The sequence below is a fragment of the Stegastes partitus genome, unplaced genomic scaffold (assembly GCF_000690725.1).
Source record: "Stegastes partitus isolate 25-593 unplaced genomic scaffold, Stegastes_partitus-1.0.2 Scaffold292, whole genome shotgun sequence".
NCBI classification, from domain to species: domain Eukaryota; kingdom Metazoa; phylum Chordata; class Actinopteri; family Pomacentridae; genus Stegastes; species Stegastes partitus.
The window spans coordinates 258,654-284,598 of record NW_007578023.1 but is presented as its reverse complement, the minus strand read 5'-3'; the positions used below and the strand labels follow the sequence as shown (position 1 = coordinate 284,598).

The following is a 25,945-nucleotide window of genomic DNA, read 5'->3' as shown; positions in this document are numbered from 1 at the left end:
TTTCTGTAAATAAGATTTAATTTGTTAGTTTGAAAATGTGTAGCAAGTCATATAGTGCCTTATAATACAGTTTTAATTATCATAATACAATTTACAGTTTTGTGGGTTTTTTTTTTTGTCAGTGTTGGTGTGAAAATATAAAGCATAGAAAAGCTTGTGTTAAACAAACAAGGTCCAGAGGCCAGTATCTTAATGTGGTGCGGGTGCACAGTTAAAGGGTCGTCTACAGTTTTACAGAGGAAGCGATTCAGACAACAGCACAACACAGAAACCTATAAATCAACTGACCGTCAGCGTCAATATGTGATAATGATATCATTTATTGCACAAGCCAACCTGTATAAACACATTCTAAAATAAAAGGAAAACTCATTTGTCTTCATCTAAAACATATAAATTAACAAACTTAATCTCAAAGTAAAACTGGATTTATGGAAGATTGGTGTTTCTTTCAAATTCCCTCATACCTTTAGAAGTACTCACACATACCACGTCACGCACACAATTATGCCCAAGATTGTGCTCACACACACACACACACACACACACACCCACACGCATACGCACACATAAAATGACAAGAAATGCAGAGAGAAGGGCTTGATAAAATCCATGGCAGTCTTCCCCTTCAGCAGCAGTAGCAGCAGCAGATTATCATCCAGGCGTGACCGAATCAGTCAAACTCTCATCGTAACCAAGGCTGTGGAGGGACGGATATGAAATTAATTAAAATATGGATAGAGGTACAAATGCAGTATTCATTTTTCAGCTGCTTGGAAGTGTTAAATGAGCTCCTCAAAGTATCCGCAGGAGGTAAACAGATGCTTACGATTGGTTTGGAGTCTTCTTTGTCCAAAACCTTTTGCGCTTGGTCAGGAGGAAACTTGAGCATGGAGGTAATCACTTTGGCCATCGTCTGCAGATGAAGAGGGAAAAAGAAAAAGCGGTTCAAAAGGAGGGCCCAAAACTTCCCCTTGCTGTTCAGCGTCATTAAACATTTCCTCTAACAGCATGTTTACTAATTTTCAATATGCCTTTTACAAGTGCCAGATATCCCAACCTTTGACACCATCATACAATCAAATTAAGCTTGTTCTGAGATAATTAAAGCCCAACTAGAACACAAAAAACAAAACAAAATCATCTGCATAATTAACTCCAGCCCTATCTGCCAGGGAGCATGTATCCCCCCATAAACACGGGGTATAATCAGAAACAGGGCTGCTGTGTAGGAAACCTAACCGCTCAACTAACGCTAAACAAGGCCAGCATGTCTTTAAATGGCAAATCGGCGTCATGCAAGATGTATGTGCTCGCAGGCAGCCTGGAGGACATCCTCCACACAGGGGAGGTCTGCCATGTTTGCCATAAAGGCTAACTGTTTGCCGAGGAGCTGGGAAAGTCCCGCTGACTTAAGACCATGTCAACAGCTCTGTTAATTAGAGAGATCACCGTTAATTACAGCAAACGAGACTGGACACAACATGACGTTTATATGGCGTCCTAAACGGTCTCATATTATGTGTCGCAGACGGAGGTCAGCTCCCACACAATGGGAAGGACAGACTCCAATATCATTAGCTACTTTTTCAATTTGGTGGTTTGAAATTGTTTGGTTTAAACTTATTGGCATTATTCCCATGTATTTACGTAAAAACAACCTATCAGATGGTTATTTATAGACCATGCTGCTGTTTCCACAGTCAACCAAACATTCATCAAGATAAATGCAACTAAAAAAAAACAACCTACAAAACTCACAAACACCACATGATGTTTGTTGTGCATAATAGTGTTAGAAAAAAAAAGCATACTTTTGTTTCCCGTCCCATCATGTATTCAAACAGCACCTTCCTCAGGTATTCCATCTCAGCGGGTTCAGAGAGTGCATCAGAGGGGTTGAACCCAGGATCTGGAACATGCAAAAACAACCGTAATCAAACAATATTTCAAGAAGAATATGACTGTTTTTAATTGTCAAATTTCCCTTTTAGGTCTTATTCCTGTGAGAAATGTGGATACTTTAAATGAATCAAAGTTTTCCTATGTGAATACATCCTGACTGCTCTCTCTGGTAAAATAAATTCTGTATCTCTAGAGACTTCCTGTTTAAATACAGCAAACAAATAAAAACTGTGACAAGATCTAAATAAGAGTACACTTCCTAGAGCATTGCAAATTTGGTTTGTGTATGCAGGGTGTTGATTGTATATCTCTAGTCTTAAAGTACAACGACTGTCAAACATTCCAGCTGGCAAACAAATGCAGAAAACAACCCACAGCATCATGTTTGTGTTAAATACAGAACCTGCACAGGTTCACATTAAGCACCAACTACTGTAAAAGTACAGGAAAGAACAGCCAGGCACAGCATGAGCACTTTAATGCTGCAAGAGTCGAAGAATGAACATTTTATTTCTCTGCCCAAAGCTATAACGCCATTATGCCTCTAAAATCTGAATGAGAAAGACTGTATTACCACTTGGACGGGGCTGGCAACACTTAGCTACAGCTTCTACCTCATCAGGTCTATTAATATAAAACAACATCCACTTGGTTCATCATTAAGATGTCACCAAACGTTGCTGCATGTGCTAAGAGACACCGTGTGACTGAAGCAGAGGAAATGTTGACAGAGAAGCGCAAACAACTCTTTGATCTCTGGCGTGGGGTGATGGGTTACTAATAAATGTCGTAGCCTTTGTCCTTCTGACCTCGTGCTGCCCCAGCTGAGCCTCTCATCCTACCAGTCACACAGAGACAGACATGAAACAGCCTTCTGATCAGCCTTTGACCTAACGCCACAGCTCAAGGCGGTTTAAGACACTTCAACAGAATCACTGTTAAGTGGGAGATGGCTTCACTAAAAAGTACTGCAGTCATAGGAAAATACAGGACACAGTAGGTTGGGATATAGTGTGTGAACTGGATATGGAGGATTCAACAAGTCTGTGTGCTGCAGGGTCCTGCGTAGGAAAGACCACAATCTGCAAAACCCATTAAATCTGAGGACGGCTTTTCTGCCGCCCCCCTTCTGACAGCAGATTCTCTTTATTACTCCAGCAGAGAAGGTCTGAGAGGACAGAAGAACTCACTGAGTCTCTCTAAATGCTGTCACACAGACACACCACGTCGGGGTTATGATACACTTAAGGATACTGCGTTGACTTACAGTCGATCCCTAGAGGTTGACCCCAACCTTAACCGCAACGGTTATGTGTATGCCCCCAAACCCCAAGTCAAACCTTAACCGAACCCTAATTATAACCGCTGCTCTTATCTTAACCAGCGAGCCTACAATCATGCTTAGTTGGTCACAATGTACACAAAAATACAGCTAAACCAGATGACACACACCCTCACACGCTACTCAGATCTGCAGCTCTAGTCAAAGCTCTGATCCATGAAGCGATGCGTGCACTGGAACATTGGCCAAATTACTGGTGGCGTCTCAAAATACCAGCTCTGAGATCATACAGAGCAACTCATCTATCACTAGAACTTTTTTAATTAATAATTCATTTGACAACAAAAATGTCAGGCGATGCATCTTATACTGACAGTGTATGAAGTTGGGTTGTAACTAGCAATTATTTAATTGATAATTCAACTGTTGGTTATTTTCTCAATAATCAATAATCATTCTAAAGATGCCATAACCTGAAGATACTTAGTTTACTCTCATAGAGGAGTAAAGAAAAGATAAAATATGAAAATTCAAGAAGGTGGAATTACAGAATTTTGATTGATTTTCTTAAAAACTACTGAAATTGATTAAGCAGTGATCAAAATATTTAAGCAATCAATTAATCATTGTAACGCTGGCATGTAGCGTATGTTACACACTTTCCCATGACAATGTACTGCGGTCAAGCATGTCATCTTTATTGTGCTTATATAAAAGGAAATTGGATCAAGAAGCAGAACTAAATGGTTCACGGTGTTAACATTACCTCTGAATGTGCTTCCGAGGTGAGTTACGACAGTGCTTCGGTGGAAACATTTAATCTTGTCCTCAAGCGAGTGAATCTAGCGTGGAGAAACACACAAGCATGCACAGATTATTTAAAGGAAAAAAAAAAAAAAAAACTCTTCGACCCCAGTGGGTTAATTCTATGTTTTAGCCTAATTGCTGAATGCCACATAAGCATTTTGTTGGTCATCCTTAGGGGATGTTTGTGAGACCGACGATGTGTGTGAGAAAACTGTGGGAGGCGCTGCAGTGATTGTTTATAGGGTTAAACCAAATGTAAACAGATGTGCTGTGTAATTAAGTCGATGTAGCAGGAGAGCAGTAGCTGCTCTTGCTGGGGGCCACAGAATCCTGGGAATACGCCACCATGGATTTGCTGTTCAGTCATGCCCCCAAAGAGCACACACGGGGTCCGACACTCACTTTCTCGACAAACTCCTGCTCCTTCAGCCGGGCCTCACTCAATAAAGTCGTCTTCTCAGCAAGCTGAGCCTGAGGTAGAGCAGACGCATAATGAATGTCTTGAGGTAATGAACCGGATGTGATAATATTATGTGATGCAAGTTTTAGCTTTGATAAAACAATTGTTACACGATGCTAATTTAATAAAACAATAAGAAACAGCGAAACCAGTGGTGGAACCAACAAACATACCTGTAGATCTTCTGGGGTCATTGGTGTCTAAAAAAATGAATAAAGTAGAAGAGAGAGGACATCATTTATTAGAACAAATCACAAAAGTTGTGCATGATAAAGTGTGTGTAGAATAAGAGTTCAACACATTTGACACTATAAATAACTGAATAAGCTACTTATTTAACTTTAGGATCGATTCTTAACTCGTGTGATAAAGAGATCAAAACCAGGAACTGGAATTAATAGAAAAAAATTAATAAATCAATGGACTTTCAACTAATCATGTGTGGCATGCACTTCTGTTGGAAAAATAACTAAGTCTAACCTTAACATTGTGATATTTAATCAAAAACTTTATTCTAAATGTCTCATGTTGGCTAAAAACAAACAAATTACGCTAACCAATTCTGTCCAAAACAAAAAACATTTTACTTCTCAGCACTAAGTAGAAGCCATTAATGACTCAACTACCACCAACAGTTCCTTGACAAAAACTCCAGAACTATTTGGCTGAACTGGGATGAACTGCAGGCTGTGCTTAGACAGAGCAGACATAAAAATGTAAAATATTTATAGTGAAGAGAGTTATTATTTTTCCAGTATTGGTAACACCTATGGGCACCTGGAAAAATGTTGCACACATTGACTCCAGGATTTTCCAATTTTTGGAAAACAAATATTCAAAAGAAAGAAGTAACCCACAAAAGTTAGTTATTTCTATGTTTAATCACATTATAACTTTGTTATACTGCACAAAAGACATCACTGATTTCTCTACTTCCAGTCATGGTTGTGTAGTTTCCATCGAAGTGCAGGATTTTATATTGCAGTGAAAAATGAGCCCATTGAATGAAAATGTAACAGGAGCAAAAAAAAAAACACCCAGAAACTGCCTAGAGTTCAGAGGTGTACTAATAAATTCAGTGTTGCCTCATGTAGCTTACTCTTCTATACCAAAAAGCTCCATTGTTTTCTAAAAACTGTTAAAAACACACTTCTGCACTAGCAGACATCACTGAGGGACCAAACATCTTTCAGTCTGCTGCTAAAAATAGCTCCAAACCAATAGGAAATTTATCCCTGTTTGACTAACATTTTTCTAAAACTGCAGTTTCCAGCTGCTACAGGAAATTATCTAGCACTTCTAAAAAATGAAAGTCTATGTTTATGACCCATTTTAAACACTTATTTGTTCACTCGGAATGAATGGGCTAAAGCCACAGACAAGAAGTCAGACAGTATTGAGAGATGGACTAACACATGGTTGGCCTTCTTAAGGGATTTTTTGACAATAACAAAATCTAAAATATCATTTGCCTTATCCCCTAATCATACGGTGCAATTAAAAGACTGTTTAGGTCCACTTTCGCCTGGAAAACAGTGCTGGTCTGTCTCTGTGGAGACACACACTGACACACTGTCTGTCTGAAGAATGGTTTGTGAGGCCCGTAGTAAGGAAATGCCTCCCAGAGCATACAGCCATACAATCCACCCATAAAGTTATTACCTCACCTGGGAAAAATGCAGCACAGAGAGCAGCATAATTCTTTGTGTTTGTGTCCATACAGATGTGCGTAAATGTAGAATCACCGCAGGGGTCTCATGGCACCTCAACACCTGGGCAAAAACCTCTCCCCGGAGTACTTTTGTCCTATCTGGCCTCGTTCTAATACGCATGTCTTGCCTATGAGTATTGCTGAAGTATAAATCTAAGGCCAAGAGTCACCTCAGATGATGATAATTGAGAACAGGGATTGAGGCTGGCTGCTGCCTCGCAATCTCTGTTTTCTGAGGGGGAACATTCCTGAGTGATTCAAATGAGCTTCACAGCATCCGGCAAGCTTTGGAAAGCCGCCACACGACTGGAACGAGAGACTGATCAGAGCAAAGTATGTAAGCAAATTGTCCCTGAGCTCTTAAACGGAATCCTTCAATTATAAAGCAACGCAAAGAAAAAGACGGCCGATAACTGCTAAGTCTGTTAACCTGGATGTGAACTCTCAAATGGGGGCATCTGAAAAGGTTAGTACGGACGCACAAAAAAACCCAATCTGGATTAGGCTGTCATTCAAAACTAGTAATGCTTCCATCAGACTCCAGCTTTTTCCCTGAAGGGAACTGAAAAAGAGTGATTTCATACTGCCATTGTTATTTCTTTCAGCCAGTGTGAAGTGACTTATGACTTCAACAGAATCACTATATAAATTTAACCTAAACCCCCTCCGTCTCATAAACTGGACTGTAATAGCTGCAGGCACGAATTTATACATCTGCGTAAATGTAAAAATCTTCGAAATAAATCTACCAGTTTTGACAGCAATCACAGACGTCTGATGACCTGGTGATTAAGTGACAGTGGTTTAGAAGTGTTTGTACCTCAGAAGTACTTTGGCTCCTTGTTTGCAACTCCTCCAGTTGTTTCTGAATCTGCCAGACTCTGTCTCCCATCTCCTCCTCTCGACTCTGAAATAGAAAAAATACATATATAACAATGACTGAGTCATTCCCTATGCATCATCTCAGCATCATAACTCAAGTATGTCGGTCAAATCACACAGTCACTGCTTTATTTCAGGCATCTGTCCCTTATTATAAAGTAACTATGTTTAGAGACAACTTTATGTTAAAGTCTTTAAAAGAAATAAACCGTTTATCAGAGTCACAAATTGAAAAAGAAAAAAAGAATTCAGGGATTTTAGACTTTTCAACAATCCTCGAACTTCATATCTATGAGGTTTTATTCGGTCTAAAATCTTAACTAAATCTCAGCCTTACAACATGATATTTTAACAAAACATTTTTTCCCTACATGTCTTAGTTCAAATTTGCCTGAATAACCCATTTACACTTATCAGATGCTACAATTCTACAGTTTCATTTAGCTTTTATCCAAAGTGATGTACATCTGAGAGCAGATACAACACAAGCAAGGATCTAGTCAGGAGAAAACAATCTAGGTAAGTGCCATAGAACAAAGAACAATGCTGTAATAAACAAAAAGTGCTGTGCTCCTTGGTGCAACCGTGAGGCCATTAGGGACCCAGCTGCAACCAACAGTCACATAGAAAAAAGTTTACTTTTTGACTGAAATGCAGGTAATAAAATATCTCTAGAATGTAGAATCACCATTTTGTTTTCTAGTGTTGCTAGTTGGGAGGTTAGGGTAGTTGGGAATTTTTTTGTAAAAATAATCAAAGAAATGTATCCCTCATTTTCACTCAACTATGTACTGCACACAAGGCATGTTTGAGTTCTCTTCTATTAGCCATGGTTGTGCCGTTTCCATACAGGTGCAGGATGTTATGTTGCGGTAAAAAATGAAGCCGCAGTGAGTAAAAGTTTGAAAGTAGCAGGAAACGCCCAGAAACTGCTTGAGGTTTAGAGAGTTGAAAATTCAGCTGCATGAAAAGATGACATCCACTACTGTATCTGCCTTTGCATCATTAATAGTTGTCTACAAAGGGTACTTGAGTTCATCTGCTTTAAACTAAGGGAAGGCAGCTGCCAACTAGTGAGTAAGTGCTATGAAGGGTGGGGTTTATCTCATTTCCTCAGAAAACTGACAAAGTTTGGTCTTACTTTCAAAAACATACATATTTAAAGATCATGCTTTTATAGTACCTGTATAACTTGTTCATATTTCTGAACAGTTCTGTGCAAATCATCCTCTTTCTCAGAAATGGCCTTCTTCAGCTGACTGGCTTCTTCATGATGGCAGCTGATGAGCTCTGCTTCAACACACTGGGCCTTCGCTGTGTCGACAAAACAGAGAGAAGCCAAAGTTGGTGCTTTGAAAAGAAAAAAGACAAACCAAATCCATATTCCGAACCGCTCATCCCATTTTAATGGCACAGCATTTAAACAGGGAGGAAGTAAAAAAAAAAAGAAAAAAGTATGGCAATTCAGACACACTGTTTCCAATTGCAATAATCCCTTAATTTTGTTCCACTCACCGTCAGGATTAAAAAAATACGTGATGTTTCCATGTGGTTGATCATATTTAGTTTGATTTCAAGGCAGTTATTTTAATGCCTAAAAACCTAAGCAGGGTGTGGTGTACTGAAAGGACTTGAGATAACTATTACAACTGCTCAGAAATCTTGTCAGTGTAATTTTACTGATTCTTTTCTTTCGCCTCACCAATGGTCTCCTTCACTGCTGTGTCAAGCTCCTTCTCTTTCAGAGCCATTTGCGTGTTGACCTCCCGCATTAGCTGCTTAATCGCAGAGTTGTGCTTCATTTCTACGTCTTCTAACTCCAGTCTGTGAGAATGGAAAGCAGAGGAAATGTATTAAATTGACTTGAAATGTTTTATTATAACTACTTTAGCATTACCTGTGGCATTATTAACTCACTTCAGCTTTTTCTCACTCTCCTCTAACAACTCTTTCTTCAAGTATTCGAGGTCGTGTTCGTGCTCCTTCCTCAGCAGTCGCATGTCTTTCTGTAGCCTGGTGAAGTCCTTTTGGATTTTCTCTTTCTCGTTCTTCATCTGACTCAGTTTGTTCTTGAGAGACTGCAAAGCATCCTCGTCTCCTTCCTGCATGGGGGCGTGGTTTTCCATCTCGTTTTCCATCACACTCATGGTTTGCTGCATGCGGCTACTTTCCACCTTCATCTCAGCTTCAGGTTCTGATGGATTTTGGACCCGCTGGGCATCCTTCTCAAGTATTTGTTCTTTCAGACGATTTATTTCTGCAACAAGGTTTCCATTCTGCTCCTCTGCTTCTTTTAGTTTTGCCTCGATTTCGTGTAGTGCCGATTCAGCTTCTCTGCTCTCCCCTTGTCGTGCCATCTCTCTCTGAAGTGTGAGCAGCTTGTCCTCATACGCGGTTTTCAGTTCCTCTACAGTCCTTTCTTTCTCAAGCCTCTCATTACTTAGAACCTGTTCAAGTTGTTTCTCCTGCTCCTCCTTAAGCCTGACAAGAGCCTCCTCGAGCGTTTTTGCTTTTTCTTCTAATGTTTCTATGTGTTTTTGGCCAGAAGTTTCATTGCTCTTGATTCCCTCCAGGCTAGCCTCAAGAGTCTTTATCAACTGCTCTTTTTCCTCGAGCTGTGATGTTAGCTGTTTTTTAATCTGACTGATTTTCTGCTCAGCTTTCTTCTTCAGCTCCGATACTTTCTTAGCACGCTCTGCAGACAACCTCTCTTCAGTCGCCTTCAGATTCTCCTCCTTGCTCTTGATGATCTCGTCTTTCAGTTTTTCAAATTCCTCCCTTTGACTTTCAAGCTTTTGTCTACACCTCTGGTTGTCTTCCTCCAGGGAGTGTAGTTTTTGCACCATCTCCTGCTCCACATTACCGTTCTGCATCTGGGTCTGCTGCAGCTGCTCCACCAACTCCCTCTTCTCAGTCTCCCTGATGCTGTGCTGCTGTTTGAGGTCAGATGTGAGCTGTTCACACTCTTTAGTCTTTAAGGCTAACTGCTCCTGAAGCTCACCAAGTCGACTGATGCAACTCTCAAGCTCCAAGGTAAGTCCACTGACTTTCTGCTCCTTCTCACTCAACACCTGGTCCATCTCAGACTTGCTGATGGACTGATTGTCAATACTTGCCGTCAGCCTTTGCAGGGCTTCGTTCTTCTCAGAGATTTCTTGCTCCAGCTCTCCAAGCCTGGTCTGTAGAGATGAAACAGTGTTGTCATTCTGTTTGAACCTCGTCTCTGCCTTGTTCTCGTACTCGGACAGGCTGTTCCTGAGTGCATCTGCCTGCTCTAAAGCAGACTTTCTCTCCTGCTCCAATCTCTTAATGTTCTCCTCCATTTGAGCAGCAGCCCGTTGTCTCTCCTCCTCATACTGCTGGGTCAGCTGATTTATGGCTTCCTCCTTCTCTTTTATGCTACTTGCTAGCTGATTTTTCAAGTCACTGACGATGCTTTCCAAGTTTGTGATATGCAGCTTGTTTGTTTTCATACTTTCTGATATGATTCTGTTCGCTTCGCTCAGTTCCTCAATTTTCTGAACTTGTTCACTGACAGACTGAGAATGATTCTCCTTCTCGTGTGTTAAGGCATTGATATGCTCCATATGAGCATTTACCTGAGCAGTCATCTGTTCTAATGAAATGCATAGATTCTTATTCTCCTCCGTCTGCTGGTGGAGATTCTCCTCTAAAGTGCAAATTCTACCTACTTTAGTAAGGACAAGGTTTTTTAGATGCTCCATCTTTTTCTGACTACAGAGGAGTCTGTTGTTCAGCTCTTTCACCCTGCAGTCCACTCTTTGTTGGAGTTCATTAGATCCAAACTCCACTTTAGACTGAACCTCCTTACAGTAATGGTCCATTTGGTTGCTGATCAGAATTAACTGCTGCTGGAACTCCGCTTCCTTGGCTTGCAGCTGATTGGAAGTTTCCTTAAATTTACTTTGCAAGTCCTCACTTTCCTTACATCTGGAGCCTTCCAGCGCTTCGAGCTGTTTCTCCGTTTCATTCAACTTGTCCGACAAAGTCTTTAGCTTCTCTCTGCTCTCTTCCTGTGTTGTGTTAAGCGTGTCTTGGAGACTGTTTCTCTCATTCAGAGCCTGGTTAAGGTTCCTCTCCACTGACTCCATTTGTTCTTTTAACAATACTTCACCCTGAGACGAACTTTCAAGCTTTACTGCTGCTTCATTAAGCTCTTCCTGCAGCTTCTGCACAGTGGTTTCTCGAATCGCCAGGTCCTCCTTTAAATTCTTTATTTCACACAACACTTGCTCGTTCTCTGTTCTGCTTCTGCTAAGCTGCTGAGCTATTTCCTCCAGTTCCTGACCCTTCTCCTGTAGTAGGAGTGAATGTTTCTCCATCAACTCTTCTTCCTGCTGTCCCAACTTCTCCTGCCAATGATGCTCCATTTTTTCAATCTCATGTTTGTGGGTACCGTGTAGTTTCTCCAGTTCTTCCTTATGGTTGGCCTGCAGCTCTGACACTGTGCTGCTGAGGCCTTGGGAACTCTTCTGGGCCATCTCCACAATTTTCTCCTGAACTTGCTGTTCTTTCTGTTGCAGTTCAGTGTCCTTTTTTGCAAGCTCCTTCTTCATGTTTTCTTCATTCTGCTGTAGCTTTTTCTTAAAATTCTCTTGCATGTCTTTGGCTTTTTGTTTGAATTTTTCCATTTTTGTCTCCTGTGATTTTAGCTTTGACTCCATCTCAGTTATAGTGTTCTTCAGTTTCTTCTCGTGGGCAGCTTTTTCATCATCCAGCTGTTTTTTGAGGCGTGTTTCTTCTCCCAGTTTAGTGTTTAGTTCTGCAGTTAATGACTTCTCCTTCTCTGCAAGCTCCTTTTTGGTCTCTTGTAATTGATGCTCCATTTCTTGAAGCGACTTTTCTTTTTGTTGACAATCATTCTTTGCTGTTTCCAACTGATGTTCCACATCTGTCAAATTTTTCTTACACTGATCAAGATCTTCTGAGATCTTGCTCAACTCTGTGTTAGTTTCTTTTAGGCTCCCAATTTCCAGCTGGGATTGTGATAAACTCTGCTGGAGCTGCTCCAGTTCCTTAACCTTGACTTTTAAGTCTTGTGCAGTGGAATGTGAATCCCCTTGTAGTGTTTTTTCTTTAAGGATGTGTTGTTCAATTTCCTTTTGCTTTTCCTTCAGAACAATTTTCACTGCATTAAGTTCCTCCTTTAGAGTTTTCTCGACACCCCCAAGTGACTGCGCATGCTCTTGTTTGATATTTGCAAGCTTTGCTTTGTGCTTTGACGCCAGATCTTGAAACCTCTTTTCATGTTCCCGTTGAGCTAACCTACGAGCCTCTTCAGCTGCCACCAGCTTTTGTTCCAGAAGCTGTTTACTCTTTAACATCTCTGAAAGTTCAGAAGAAAGTGCCTCAAACTCTGCCTGCTTTGCATCCAGTTTCTCTAAAGTTTTCTGGTTCATGTCTTCAACATGTGCTTGAAACTGCAGCTCTTTCTCTTTCAGATGGGTCTCCATTTCGGCTCTGTGTTTTTCCTTGAGTTCCTCAAGAGCAGCGTTATGCTGCTGGATTAGGGTACCCTTGTGCTTTTCCAGCTGCTCCTGGTGCTTTTCCTCTAATGCAGAGATTTGCTCTTTGTGTTTATTCTTCAGCTCGTCCAGCTGACTGGAAAGTTCATCGGAGAGACTTGATTCATCTTGTGAGATCTTGCCCACGGAGCTCTCCAGCTCCAATATCCTCTGCAATCACATAACATGCAGGTGCTTAGATTATTCAATGAAATTGCTACTGTTAATAGTTTTACTGAACTCTGGCACAGCTACAAAAATATTTTGTTGATAATTAAAATATTTTCCTAGCAGTGGGCTTGTACAGAAACAGTGCAGTTATCAGCAAATACTGAAAGCTTGAATGGCATGAGGGATTGGATGTGCTGAAAAAAAAAACTGAGGACAATATCCCAAAACTTATGTGAAATTACTTTAAAAACACAATTTGACAATGTATTCATCATTCTCTACGTGTGTGCATATGCATGTTTCTGTAGAGCCTAAGAACTTGCCAAAGAAATAAATAAATTCACATATAATAGAATACACGTTATTTTTGTTTATCAGTTATTATGGAAATAAGCACTGAAACTCAAAGCATCCAATCAGTAATTAACAGGTCTAATATGATCCAAGTAACTACATTGTTCAAAAATTATTTGTACACTCACAGTTTTTGTAGTTTCCAGCTCCAGCTGTATCTCTTTAACCTTGTTATCAGCTTCTACCCTTACAGCTGTCTTCTGTAACTCTGCGTCCTCCAGAGCCAGAGAGGCCTGTTGTTCTCGCTCCACAGCTAGCTGCTCAAACTCCTGTTTGCATTGCTCCTAAGCAGCACAACAATTAAAAAAAAATAACACATTCAGAAGTAATTTTATAAAATCTGATTAACTTGATCATGCTACAAAATTAAATGAAGGAAAACATTCATGGCCTACCACAGCTTTGTTGACTCTCTCATTTATCTCTTCTTCTTTAGCAGCCAAAGCTTCACTATGGCGCTTTTCAAGTTGGGCCACCGTTTCCTCAGATGATTTCTAATTGTATCAATAAAAAGTGTTTTTTTTTAAATATATAAAATACATAGTAAGTATCAACACAGTTCATCAAAAGTACACAAAATAATTTTTGCTTGTTCTGTCTTCTAATACAGCAGTGGAACAGATTAAACAACAATAGTGTTAACAGATTGCCGTTTCCTTTTTTTTTTTCTGTGAATAAGTAAACTGTTATGATCAAAGACACACAACTAAACCTTTGGGTAAGGCCAGCAACATTAAAGCACAAAGGACTTCTTCACAGCAACATTAAATGTCTGAATGTCTTGCAGAAGTCACACGCTGACCTTCATGATGGTGACCACCTCCTGTTTGACTCGTGTGAGCTCCTGCTGCAGACTCTTCCTCTCCTCCTCACCGGCCCTTTCAACTTCTTTAACTTGCTCCTCCAGCTGAACCTGCAGCTGTTTTTTGGCCTCCTCTGCCTTCTGAGCGACACCCAGAGCCCGTTCAAGTTCTTCAAAAGCTTTGGGGCCATGAGAACACAAAACACATCATTAACCTATCCAGAGAAGACTTTTTATTCTGCACACTTTCAGATGTAGATTGCACTCACCTGATTTCTCAGCCTTCTCTTTCTGTTCCTGTAATTCTTCTTTTTGAGCAGTAGCCTGTTGAAGCCTGGAGCGCAGCTGTGCAATCTCCTCTTCTTTCATTTCTAGTGTCTCGTGCATCTGGCGCTTGGTCTCAGCAATGACCATTCCCTGAAAAACAGGAACCCATAAAAGAAAATCAGCCTTTTAACTGTACAGTCTAAGCACATGAACGGACACTGAGGCCGACATTGGTTTGATAGCTTGCATGTCTTTATTTTACACCCCAACTCAAGCCCTGTGCCAACAACTGTTTTTGACTTTAAGTGTTTTCAGCATTCCTCACAGACATCTTCTGAGCTGCTGTCCGTCCTGCAGAGTTGGGGTCAAAGATTAAGAGAAACAATATGGGACTTCAAGGTGTCTGACTTCTTTATTCAATGGCAGAGTGAAAAAAACAACTGAATCTGCTGAACCTTGAAATCAAGATGTGACTAAAGCCTTAAAAAACAAACAAACAAACAAACAAACAAACAAACAAACAAAAACTCACCTTGTCCTGCTCCAGCTGTTCAATGAGGTTCTTGGCATCACGCAGCTGAGTGATCAACTTCGTTTTTTCCACTGTGTGCAGTTCCTTTAAGCATAAAACATGAGAGAGTTACGAATGAAGATGTCAAATATGTCCAACTGAGATAAATCCCCCTTTACACTGGATCCCTTCTGATTTTCTGACTCATATCCTGTATGTATGTATATATATATATATATATATAAAAATGCTTTGTTCAGATAACTTCAATATGAGATGTTTTCTGCACCACCCAGGATGCCTCACCCACAAGCCTTACAACTAAGGAGTGTACACAAGGCCAGCTAAACCAACAAGTCGACCTAAATTATAGCCCAGATTCGCAGAAGCGGCATGTAGGAGTGACATCTCTATACCACCACAGTTTAACCAGAGGTTGCTAAACAGGAAATGCTGGGCTTTCTAAGTTTCTCAGTTGTTTGATCCATGTGTACCAAAGCTAAAGAAGCAGTGTTATGATGAACAGCATCTTGATATTCAAAAAGTCATGTAACAAATTTGAAAAATGTTTCATTTAACTATAAATATTTAAAAGCACAAAAACAGCACGTGATAGTCTGTCGACCGAACTGTAAACAGTAAATTCAAAAATCCTTGAAGTGAAGGTCTGGAATCGTACACAGATGGTCTGTTTTATGGGATATTTGTCAGAGGCAGGGCAGGGGATGAACACAGCCCGGCAGTTCCAGGATGCCGTCATGCTGCTTAAGAGGGCTGAACGCCTGTTAACCCCTGCTTTTCCTGACACAGCCCTATTCCCAAACAGATTCCGGATTTATCCGAAAAAATTGTATCAATAAATGAAAACGAGTCAATCAACATACAGTCACAGAGAAGTTGTCTATTATTACAGTGTCTTCGTAACAAACATTTGCTATCATGTGCGGCAACACATCAGAGCGGCTATGGACAAGCTGCACAAGCCGATCATACCACTGAAGCAAAATGTTTTGAAATCAGTGAAAAACAATGGTTCAGTCATGTCACCCTGACATGACATGAACCCTCACTCTGGAGCTTAGCCAGAGAATTTGGATGTTCGGACTGTGAGAACCACAGCAATCCGCTGTCACAGAGATAATGGAGGCACATAATCAGTGAACCATAAAGACTCTGGCAGACATTTTGCATCACACATTAATTACCCTAAACACACTGCTGAGTAATTTGCATCTCAGCCCAGTTCCATTTTAATCAATCCTCTTCATAATTATAGCCTACTGCCACATCAATTTATAGTACGAGTCTGTCTCAGGGAAATCATTTTGAAATATCTTTTGAAAACAGATTACTGATAGAGTAATAAACTACATAAGCATATTTTGTCTAAAATTTATCGACAAGTTGATGGAAAAATGTCCCTGCAATACAGGATGATCATAGATTCACTCTAGTATCAATGCCATTAAATACGTGTTGGCCACCTTCATCTTTTCCAGCTCCTGTAGTCTCTCCTGCAGCTGCTCCTGCAGAGTTTCATTCTCGCTGCCCAGCTGTGCACTCCGCTCCTTGTGTGTACGCATCACGTCTTTGCACTTCTGCAACAGGTTTTCTTGCCTCTTCACTCTCTTCTGCAGGGCCTCCAAAAGTTTGGTTGGATCACTGTTGCCCTCTCCTGTCCAGACAATATAATTCACTGTTTAAAGGGTATCAATGTACCTCCCAAAACAGCAAAGACATACAGTTCACACACAGCATGTTCACGTGGACTTACCACTTGCAAATATATAAATAAATATAAAGGTAGATACATAAAGTATGCTTACCCTCAGTGACTTCAGGCTCTAGCTCCTGCTCCTTCGAAGGACTCTGTGTGGTAGAAGTAGAGTCTTCAGCGACATCAGGCTGAGGGACCTCACCTTCGGGTGGCAGCGATCCATCAGACACGGCCTTAACTCGTTTCTTCAACAGAGCAACCTTACAGAAGAAAAAACAAAACAAAGACAAGAGTTCCATAAATAAATATCTTTTACTACTTTAGCTAACAGATTTGTTTTCCACATTAGGCATTTTTCCCTGCATGCTTATCTTTGTACATGTATAGTAAGGCTTCTTTTGTTTGTTTTTATGTAATCATATAGATTCATTATTGCAGTCAAATTGTAATACAGGCTTTGAAAATGGAATCTGTATAAAAATATACAGTATGCATTAACCTTTTCAGTTACCTGACTGACAAATACATTTTTGTTTTAGTTTTTGCTGTTTTTACCCTCTGGACCGCCACCTTTTTTCTAAATTTGTTTTGGGAAAATACAGAGATTGTTGTATATTTAAACACAGCTCTGGACTGAATTTCACAGCAGTAGAAACAGACCTGCTTTGTCTCACAAAGTGTGGGTTAAAAACCTCTGCACATTTGTTTTCTGGTATAACTGTGTTTGATTAAAGCCAATTTCATTTAAAGTACATGAGCAATGTTTATGAGTGCATTACCACAGTGAGTATCACATTCCAGTTTAAAAAACAACAACAAAACAATGATTATGAAGAGTGCAGGTTTTAAAGTCAAATTTTAATGTTTTTTCAGGAAAGTACAAGTAGACACTACATTTTTGCACAACATGAGGTCATACTTAGTAAGATTGTAAATCCTGAAAACTATTGTTGAAGTTTTTACCCCACCCAGCCAACATTTCTTTATGCTGCCACCCACACACCAGCACACTCACCTGTGTTTGGAGGACAGTGATCATCTGGTCTTTTTCCTCCAGCGCAGCATCAAACTCATCTTGTAGGTGTTTTTTGGCCTGCTGGTCCATTTGAAGCTCCTAGAGATAATTCAATATGTTTACTCATATGGGTATTTTAATTTAAAAACAGACAGATATCGACCTAGAGAGACAACATTTAAAAAAATATAGTCACACCTCTCGCAGCTCCCCAATCCGACGGAGAGCTTTATCCTGACTCTGACTGAGGATGACCTGAGGGGAACAAACATAAACAAACATCTTATCAGTTCAGATATTAATTACTTTTTCCAAAAGATGTCTGAAGAGAAAACAACAGGGAAAACATGAAATCAAGAATTAAATATTAGCCACCACTCTCGTTTGGCAGAAATTACCTGCGTTTTTTCTTTATCTCGTTGTACTGTTCTGTACGCAGTAACCAGCTGCAGCGTAAAGAAATGGAGGTAAATAAAAAAATAAATGCTTGTATGACCACTAAAAAGCCTGACAACGTAAAATTTTAATCTTCTAGGAGCCATTTTCTCACCTCTGAGTACTTCCCTCTATACTTGCCCAGACTCCTCTCCACTCTGAGCAGTCGGTGCACCAACTGCTCCTTAGAAAGAGACTCTGTGCTTCCTGGTGGCTCTTCGGCCTCGCTCTCAATATCGGATGGCGGATCATATGTGGGGCCTCCTGGGGAATCATTTTCTCCCAAAGGTGTCAGGGAGTCACGTGATGAGCTTCGGACCAGGTTTTCTTTTGATGGAGAGCGGAAAAGATTTTCTGCTCGACTCGCACCACCACGAATCAGCGACTCCATTGAGGGAACTCTTAGCTGTAGTTTCTGGGCAAATGACTGCGACTCCTCTCTCTGTGGGGAGCATAAAGACATGGCATAAAGAAAAGGACTTTAGACATATAAATTAATGTACAGCAGCATTACATCTCGACTTGAAAGAGGAGATAGGACAAGGTTTTGTACTACACATACATGAGGAGAAGCACTTCCATCGCCATTGATGCTACCTCTGGGAGACCTCGCAGGTCCTTTAGAGGCACTCTACAGAAAAAAAAACACATAATGAGCAAAGGAAAAGCTGTGCCAGTGAACTTGTCCTGGACCAGTTAGTCATCCACACCCAGCGTGGCTCTCCCTGATTACTCTGGAGGGAGCAATATTAGTATTGCTGGGAGCAATGCAGGGGCAATGGGTACCCTCATGCAACTTGGAAAAAACAGAGGGGTTAAATACATAAAAGAAGGCATCTCTACAGTACAATAAACGAAAAAGGGGTTAAGACGATACTCTACAGAACAGCCATTAGGTCAGAACAAACAGACAGTAGTTTGAGTCAAAGTAGGAGAGCTGGTATTTGAATTAAAGATGCTTGGCAATGCTGTGTGCAGCTGTATTACAAGAGCACAAACGGCGAAGTAGATGTAAGTCGACACTGAGCAGCTTAGTTGGTTTAGTTGACTTGTTAAAAGCAGGATCAGAGTGAGCAAATCTTCTCCTCCCTTGTCCAGCTCCGTGCTACTCCTTCCTCTGGATAACTGTGCAAAACAGTCAACATTTATTTCTTAATCCCTGTTCATTTTGTGTTTCTTCTTCATGGAATCCTGGGTCTGGGTTTTAGGAGAGCTACAATGCTGTTATGGACACACTAATTTTACAGTTAAGTGTTCCTGTCTTGAATGTTAAATAGAGGTCAGAGGTTTTAAGAAAAATATTCTCTAAAAACAAAAATACTGTACTGTGGTTACAGAATAGTGTGGATACAGGTGTATGTGAATTAACAGGAATTAAAGGTACCATGTGGAGTTTTTGACCAGTAGAAACACTGATGGATCAAGGCATTTCTGAGTGGGTTCCATTGTGTTTGTTCTTGTGCACCTGCACGAGAAACCAGGAGCATCTGCATATCAGGTGCTGATTACTTTATTAGATTTGTAGATTTAGTTTGCAGTCGGCAAGCTGTCCATCCTAGCACACAGTTTAAAGCAATGCAATGTAATGCGCTAGCAAAAGCAATGAAGAAGAAGACTGTCAGCAAGTCAGCACAGATGTAAAAAAAAACAAAAAAAAAGCAAATCTTAATCTTATAGGAAAACTCCACTGGGTACCTTTAAGAACCAAATTTTAAAAATCCCTGTCGCATACTTCACTTATGCTTGCTTAAACATTTATTTCACAGACTTTCGCTACTTTATCCAGTGCGTTATCACACTTAGATGCTTGCCACTTTTGCCTGGCTATTTTCGTTCATGTTAAAAAGTGGACAATGACTCATGGATAGCGAGTGTGGAACAGTACACCAACAGTGAACCAAGGCTTGAGTGCCTCTATTTCTGTGCTGCAAGATCAAACACTACATATCAAAATTCTCACAGGGACAAATGAGAAACCAAATCTCAATCACCATGTTGGCAACCACTCGCTCTGCAGCAGCACAGACAAATTGTATGGGACTGGGTCAATAGAGAGATATATCCAGCGAAACAAGCTTGTACTTCCAAAATAAAATGTTAAAAAACAAACAAATAAAAAAAGATAGTTGTTTGATGAGATTTTTTTTGTCATGGTTTCAGAAATTAACATTATGTGAGGACGAGATGTTGGTGGAGCATGACAGAGACACTGTGATGGATTTAGAATATTTGTGGTTAATCCCGAGAGATGATAATGACACCAGTTATATCTGTGCCTGCAGCACATCAAAACTCTCCAGACTGTAGACCTTACGTAACCTCCGTTGTACAGAGCGCAAAGTACAACAGATGTTGGATAAATGGAAGCGGCTAACCTGTTAAGCATAGTGCAGCTCTATCAATTATATTTAGCCTACATGTAAATAAGCAGCAGCAGAGATCAATGCTTCTTCATCCTCATCTTAAACTGCAAGCTACTCTCTACAGCCAACATCTGCTAAGAAGCGGGACAGACAGATCAGCGAATCAAATCACTTTTTCATGGTCAGGACATTGTACCATAAAATCAACATAAATACAGACTAATGGCAACAGCTGTACTGTATCATACGGTATATCCACGTATAAATGCGTGATTAACGAAGGAATTGAAAATAACATAAATCTTCTTAACTTGACTGTCACACCACCCCAACTTCCACTCCACACACAGCTGTTACTCTGCCAAGTAACAGTCTGTTACACCTCTGTTCAGTCTCCTGCTCTTTGTATTTTAAAGCTGCGACATAATGTCAGATAGCGTCACATCAACATGACACACTGACCAGCAGTCAAGCTGCTGTCCTGCACTGATGAAATCATGCAGTCATCTGACAAAGTTAACATAAATCCCAGTTAATGTTAATAACTCTGCTGGGCTTTGGCTTTGGGCTTCTGGCATTTAAAATGAGCAATCAGAGAGACGACAAAACAATGCTCTCTGAACTTCATTGCTATTCAGTCTGCCAGACCTACAGCGCTGTGGGGAATGGTCTGGCTGTGCCCAACATTGTTATGCTATAGAGGGATGCTCTGTTTTGTTTGTATTTTAATAAACCAAACACAATTTTCTTGGGTGGTGCTAAGCCCAGGATGCAGTGATGGTGCCGCTGCAAAATAGTGTCAGGAGGAACTGGAATATTTGCACATGGCCCAGTGAGCAATGTCATTGAAAAGGTTAATTTACTGAGAGAACCAAGCAGGCCAGCACTTAATACACGATCCAAATCTTCATGAAATTTTTACTATGTATGGTTTTAGCTTAGAGGATGTTGTTTGCCGTACAGAAAACGATTTTGGAAACGGTAAAATGCAGATCACGCAAGGGAGGGACAATGCTGCGTGACATGAGTGGCACAAATGGCTTAAAACTACGGTCTACATCCGGTGGGTCAGACTGATTTCCACACAGCCGTTGAGGCTCACTGAGCTGGCTCTGAACTTTATGCAAAAGCTCTGTTTACACATTAAAACACAAAGCCAGTGTTGTCACATTTACACAGTCTGGAGGCTGTTTTGAAAAGCTGTGCTTGCAAATTAATGTGGACACATTCTCAACCATTGATATACTCACTTTACAAGTATGGCATTGCTCTCATTAGTAAACATTGAAGACGTTAATCACAGGTTACCCAATGTAAAGAAGTTTACATTTTAGTATTAATGTTAACTAAAATGCAATTAACTTTCTAATAAGATAAGATACCCACATTTGTTCATGAAAATGGTAAATCAAATAGATCTTAGACATATGATGTGTTCAAAAATGTATGTATCCATTAGTATTTTGCCTGTAAAATGAAGAAACTATTCGATTTCCCTTCACTGCTGCAGTACCTAAGGCCTAATTTCTAGAAGAAATGTCTTGTTTATATCCCAAATTGTGAATATTAGGTTGTTTGAAAAGTTCTTTTTTTGCAGTGTTTTGCTGCCTACACATATAAGCACACATTATCTACAAAGGTTCCTCGGTCTGTTTGTTTACTTGGAAGAGTTACACGTAATTCAACATTTCAACTACTTAAAAAGTCGACCCGTAAAGAAAAACGTTAACTCTCCAAATAAACAGACTTGTGGGGAGGAAGGAACAAAGACCATCAGGCAACATAACAGGGTGTAAAGGGTCTATAAGGCAAGCAACTAAGGTCACCTAAAGACAAAGGGGCAATAATTAAATTCTATAACAGATCTTAAAAACTGAAAGGTGGGGCAATAAACCAACACAGGTCAGAAAGCACAGAAGCTTCTATCCCACAATGTAAACCACAACTCCCATTGGATGCAGGGTTAACCTACATATGAGATGCCTTCTTGTTGCTAAATCCAAAGCAAACAGGAGACAGATAGCAGGGAACAAGCTGTCCCTACTTGGGCCACAGTCCTCTACAGATTCCCCAAAGGCGCAGGAGACGGGAGGAAGGAACGAGGCAAGAGGAGGAGGAGGAAGAGAAAGATGAGGAGGAAGAGGCAGGAAGTGAGGACAAACTCACCACACTGGCTACCTGGGCCGTTTTGGGTCGTTTTGAATGGTCCAGAGCAAAGATAGTATACTCAGAGAGAAAAGCGGGCTCTGCTATCATCCCGGCCAGCATCTGACCCCGTCAGTGCAGTAACGGGACGAAAGGTGGGGAAAGGAGAGGAACACAGAGAGCAATGAGAAAAACAACACCATGAGTGTGAAATAGCGCTGAGGGGAGTGTCTAGCCAGCCTTTCAAGAGGAGGCTGGCCGAGAGGAACGGAGATGGATGGAGAGAGAGAAAAAGCAGAGAGCTGGAGAGAGTAAAGAGTGAGACAGAGGGAGAGACACTACATGAATTGGAAGAAAAATAAGAAAAGCGGAAAAGTGAAACATTTAATCAACATTAATGTCATGAATAACAGTTTGGCATCTCTACATATAGTTTTTTCTAGTTATGATGTTATCAAAAATAGGCCAAATCTGCCTCCAGTAGTCAAATTAAATCTTTCAGAGATGTCAAAGTGTTAAAGATTTGTGAGGTGAAAAAAGATGCTGCAATGCCACAAGAAGCTTCTAAGCTGAGGGCTCATGATCCTGCATTACAACAACACATCTGAACTTCCAAAGGACAGGGGAGAATGTAGAGTCTAGAAATCTGACCAAAGCAGGTGCTGTCATTATCCCAGTTTGGGGTCTGCGGTGTTGAAATGTGGAAAACTTGTGTGGAATATGTGATTACATTTTTTTTTTTTTTATCTGAAGATCAAACAGCTAAGACTGCAAACATCTATATTTAAACACTAAAACAAATGTGTTAGCCGTATGTTGCATCATCTTAGAGTCATTGTCAGTAGCTCACTGTCTACCTCTTTCCAATGAATCAAAGGGGTCTTAAATATACTTGCTCCTTCACACTGTGGCAACAGTCGGTAACTAGTTACCAGAGACAGAAAAACACAGAAGATGCATCAATTATTCAAACACATGCTGAAATATGGTCTGCTCTCCACCATGAAAATGCTCCTTCTATAGCCTCAAAATGAGACTCTCTTGGATGGGTAGTTTCAGTATAGTAGTGTTTCAGTATAGCAATGAAAAGCAACTTCTCTTGTGTCAGTGAATGAGCCATTATAAGAAATAAAGACAGTTCTTTAATGCTCTGATATTTCATTTGTGTTGCAAAATTTCTAAACAAATGTACACTTTTTGAGTGCAAATGCTTTTAAAGATAAACATCAAATGGGCTTCTGTACGTTTGTTTTTTTTTAATATTATAATGTGTCAAAATATCAGATCTATATAATGTCATCAAAGCTGATTGTTGATTGCGCTGCAGCAATAAAAATCACAATGTTAGCCCGGCCCATATGTTCTCATGAATTATAAAGACCCTGTGGTGATAGTTCCAATAAGCAATGCAATAAGCTTGGGAGTCTTGGGCATAATGTGTGTCTCTTATTCCGTTAACTTATTTTGAAAGGAGAGGACAATTAGTGAAAGTTATTAGCCTGTATTCTTTCAAAAGTGACAGCATTACGGGTTACCTTCGCTTGGCACAGCCATCAAAAAGGCACTGGTATGCTATTGGGGGAACATTAAGCGCAACACATGACAGATATTTGAAGACTGACAGAAGCATTACTTTGGATTGAAAATTAGAATATAAGCTGGGGAGAGAATATGACATTTTGAGCACAAGCACATATATAAGCATACAGAAATATAAATATTTATGTCTCTCACAGGCTGACACCATGCTCACCTCTCTGTCACTGGGAGAGGGTGTGCCATCAGGATGATATGGAGGGGTTTGGCTGCTGCGCCGGTCTCCACTGCCCATCTGTTAAGATAAATTGCATCATAACTATGCTCTATTTTCTTATTTGAAAAAGGTCAACTCTTTTGGTTGGCTGCCATACAAAAATTTGATGGACCACGACAATACTGCTGTTTGCCTGATGTAGCTTGTCTTGTCATTGCTGGTTTTGCAGAAGCGGATTCGTGAAGAACAAACGAACTTAAAGTAACACATTGAAATTTTCTCCAACAAAAGGGTCAGGCTGCAAAAAGAGCAACCCAAAGTCGATAAAGAAATACTTTGCATAATGGAAAAGGAATTAGAGATCTCTCCATTAAAACATACATAGGCGTCTCTCATTCAAAAATCTAAAATCTATAAATGTGCAAATATTTTTCATTTCAAAACTTCAACTCCTGCATACAAGAAGTCTCCTACGTCACTGAAAGACCATCCTCACTGTATGTGTAATACAAGCTTCAATTTTTCACATCGCTCTTAAATGAATGGACGTTAACTACTGAACTAGGACTGATTCTCAAACCACCTGCTGTGTCACACATTCTCTATGACAAGTTAGGGTTTGTATTTTGTGTTTTGGATTTTAACAGCAAACCAAAAAGCTATGAAAATAGGAATCATTGGTGTTCAAGCTGGAGATGAATGGTTAAAAATAAATAAATTAAGTAAACATATGCATAGGTGCAGTGACAAATGAGGACTGGATGGACCTGAGCAACGTGAATATGATGAACACATGCAGTACATTGCAAACTACCCCGAAGCTGGACATAGTGCACTTTTGTAGCATTATACCAAGTTTTTAAGTAACATTTTGAAATCAGTAAGCTAGTTTCTCTATTTATAGCTGATATAATACAATGGTAGGCGTTTGGCAACAGTAGGATTGGAAAGCGTCGAACAGTTTAAAGTGTTAACAGCTGCCAGCTCCACTTGAAGCCAATGCAAGCAACACAACACAGACACGCCCATACTGTCAAAATGTCAATTATATAGTTTCTGGATCCTATTTTGGTTGGTATCTTTCATTTTTCCACCCGGGACAAGGAGGTTTACAAGTTACAGGTTTCCTTGAACGCACCTCACTAACTAGCAGCAGCTACTGACAGCTAAGTTAGGAAGCCAGTTAAATGACTTAGCATGGTGCTAACGTTTACAATAGCAAAAGGGCGAGTGGCGAGTCAAGTTAAGTAAAGTCGACAGCCAATGGGACATCTTTAAACAATGAACAATCCCTCTGCGACACGGTAACCATCTTTTTGCGGAGCACCACAGTAGTGTAAACAGACATTAGCTTAGCTTGCTAGCTTCGAGCACCACAACAACCAACCTGGGCCTGCTGTGGTGACTGCGCATTCCTCTGCGGTGACTGCTCCTCGTTTATCCTCTGCTTAAGTTTCTTAAACATCTTGCCACGCCGATGTAGCTAACAACCTGCGAGCAGATGTCTACTATGCGGCGGAGATGTGTTTTGTCTCCTTTTAGCTTGACATCCAGTTCTCCGGGCCAGACTTCCTTGTTCGCCTCTGATTTTCAGCAGGTGGCAGGGCCGTCTGCGCATGTGCGGCCAACGTGGAGGACAACTGAAACGTCAGAGTTAAAGGGACAGTGAAGGGTCGTTTAGCTGCAGCGCCCCCATTGGAGGAAAAAGACACTCCAGTAATTCTTAAAGAATATTAACATCATAACTAAAAGTCATTATGAAAAAACGACCGTAAATGTCGTTTAACAGTGTACATTTGAACACAGGATCCAGAAAGTATTTCCAAACATTCATCTAAAA

General features: G+C 40.4%; 1 protein-coding gene across 2 annotated transcripts; it reads right to left on the bottom strand.

Moving 5' to 3' along the window:
- On the bottom strand, positions 1-25,712 carry golga4 (golgin A4). 2 transcript variants are annotated; one of them, XM_008282975.1, is made up of 25 exons: positions 25,493-25,712; positions 24,106-24,183; positions 22,374-22,475; positions 18,407-18,475; positions 17,960-18,286; positions 17,808-17,855; positions 17,608-17,664; positions 17,410-17,508; positions 16,504-16,654; positions 16,162-16,352; positions 14,699-14,782; positions 14,169-14,316; positions 13,900-14,078; positions 13,493-13,591; positions 13,226-13,381; positions 8,965-12,743; positions 8,750-8,871; positions 8,231-8,361; positions 6,986-7,072; positions 4,628-4,654; positions 4,397-4,465; positions 3,954-4,029; positions 1,815-1,912; positions 830-916; positions 1-700 (listed from the first exon to the last, which is right to left on the bottom strand). In XM_008282975.1, exons 1-25 carry the CDS (start codon positions 25,568-25,570, stop codon positions 686-688), a joined length of 6,357 nt encoding a protein of 2,118 aa, XP_008281197.1. In that variant the 5' UTR covers positions 25,571-25,712; the 3' UTR covers positions 1-685. The 2 variants fall into 2 exon arrangements, with proteins under 2 accessions (XP_008281197.1, XP_008281198.1); XM_008282976.1 differs by lacking the exon at positions 22,374-22,475.
- Positions 25,713-25,945: the final 233 nt, after the last annotated feature.

Excerpts from the sequence above, each read along its gene's own strand:
- golga4 (XM_008282975.1), bottom strand. The coding sequence starts at position 25,570 with ATGTTTAAGAAACTTAAGCAGAGGATAAACGAGGAGCAGTCACCGCAG. Across the intron at positions 18,287-18,406 it reads ATGGAAGTGCTTCTCCTCAT|AGAGAGGAGTCGCAGTCATT; the intron begins GTATGTGTAGTA and ends TGCTCCCCACAG. Across the intron at positions 14,317-14,698 it reads AACAGCTGGAGCAGGACAAG|GGAATGGTCATTGCTGAGAC; the intron begins GTGAGTTTTTGT and ends CCTGTTTTTCAG.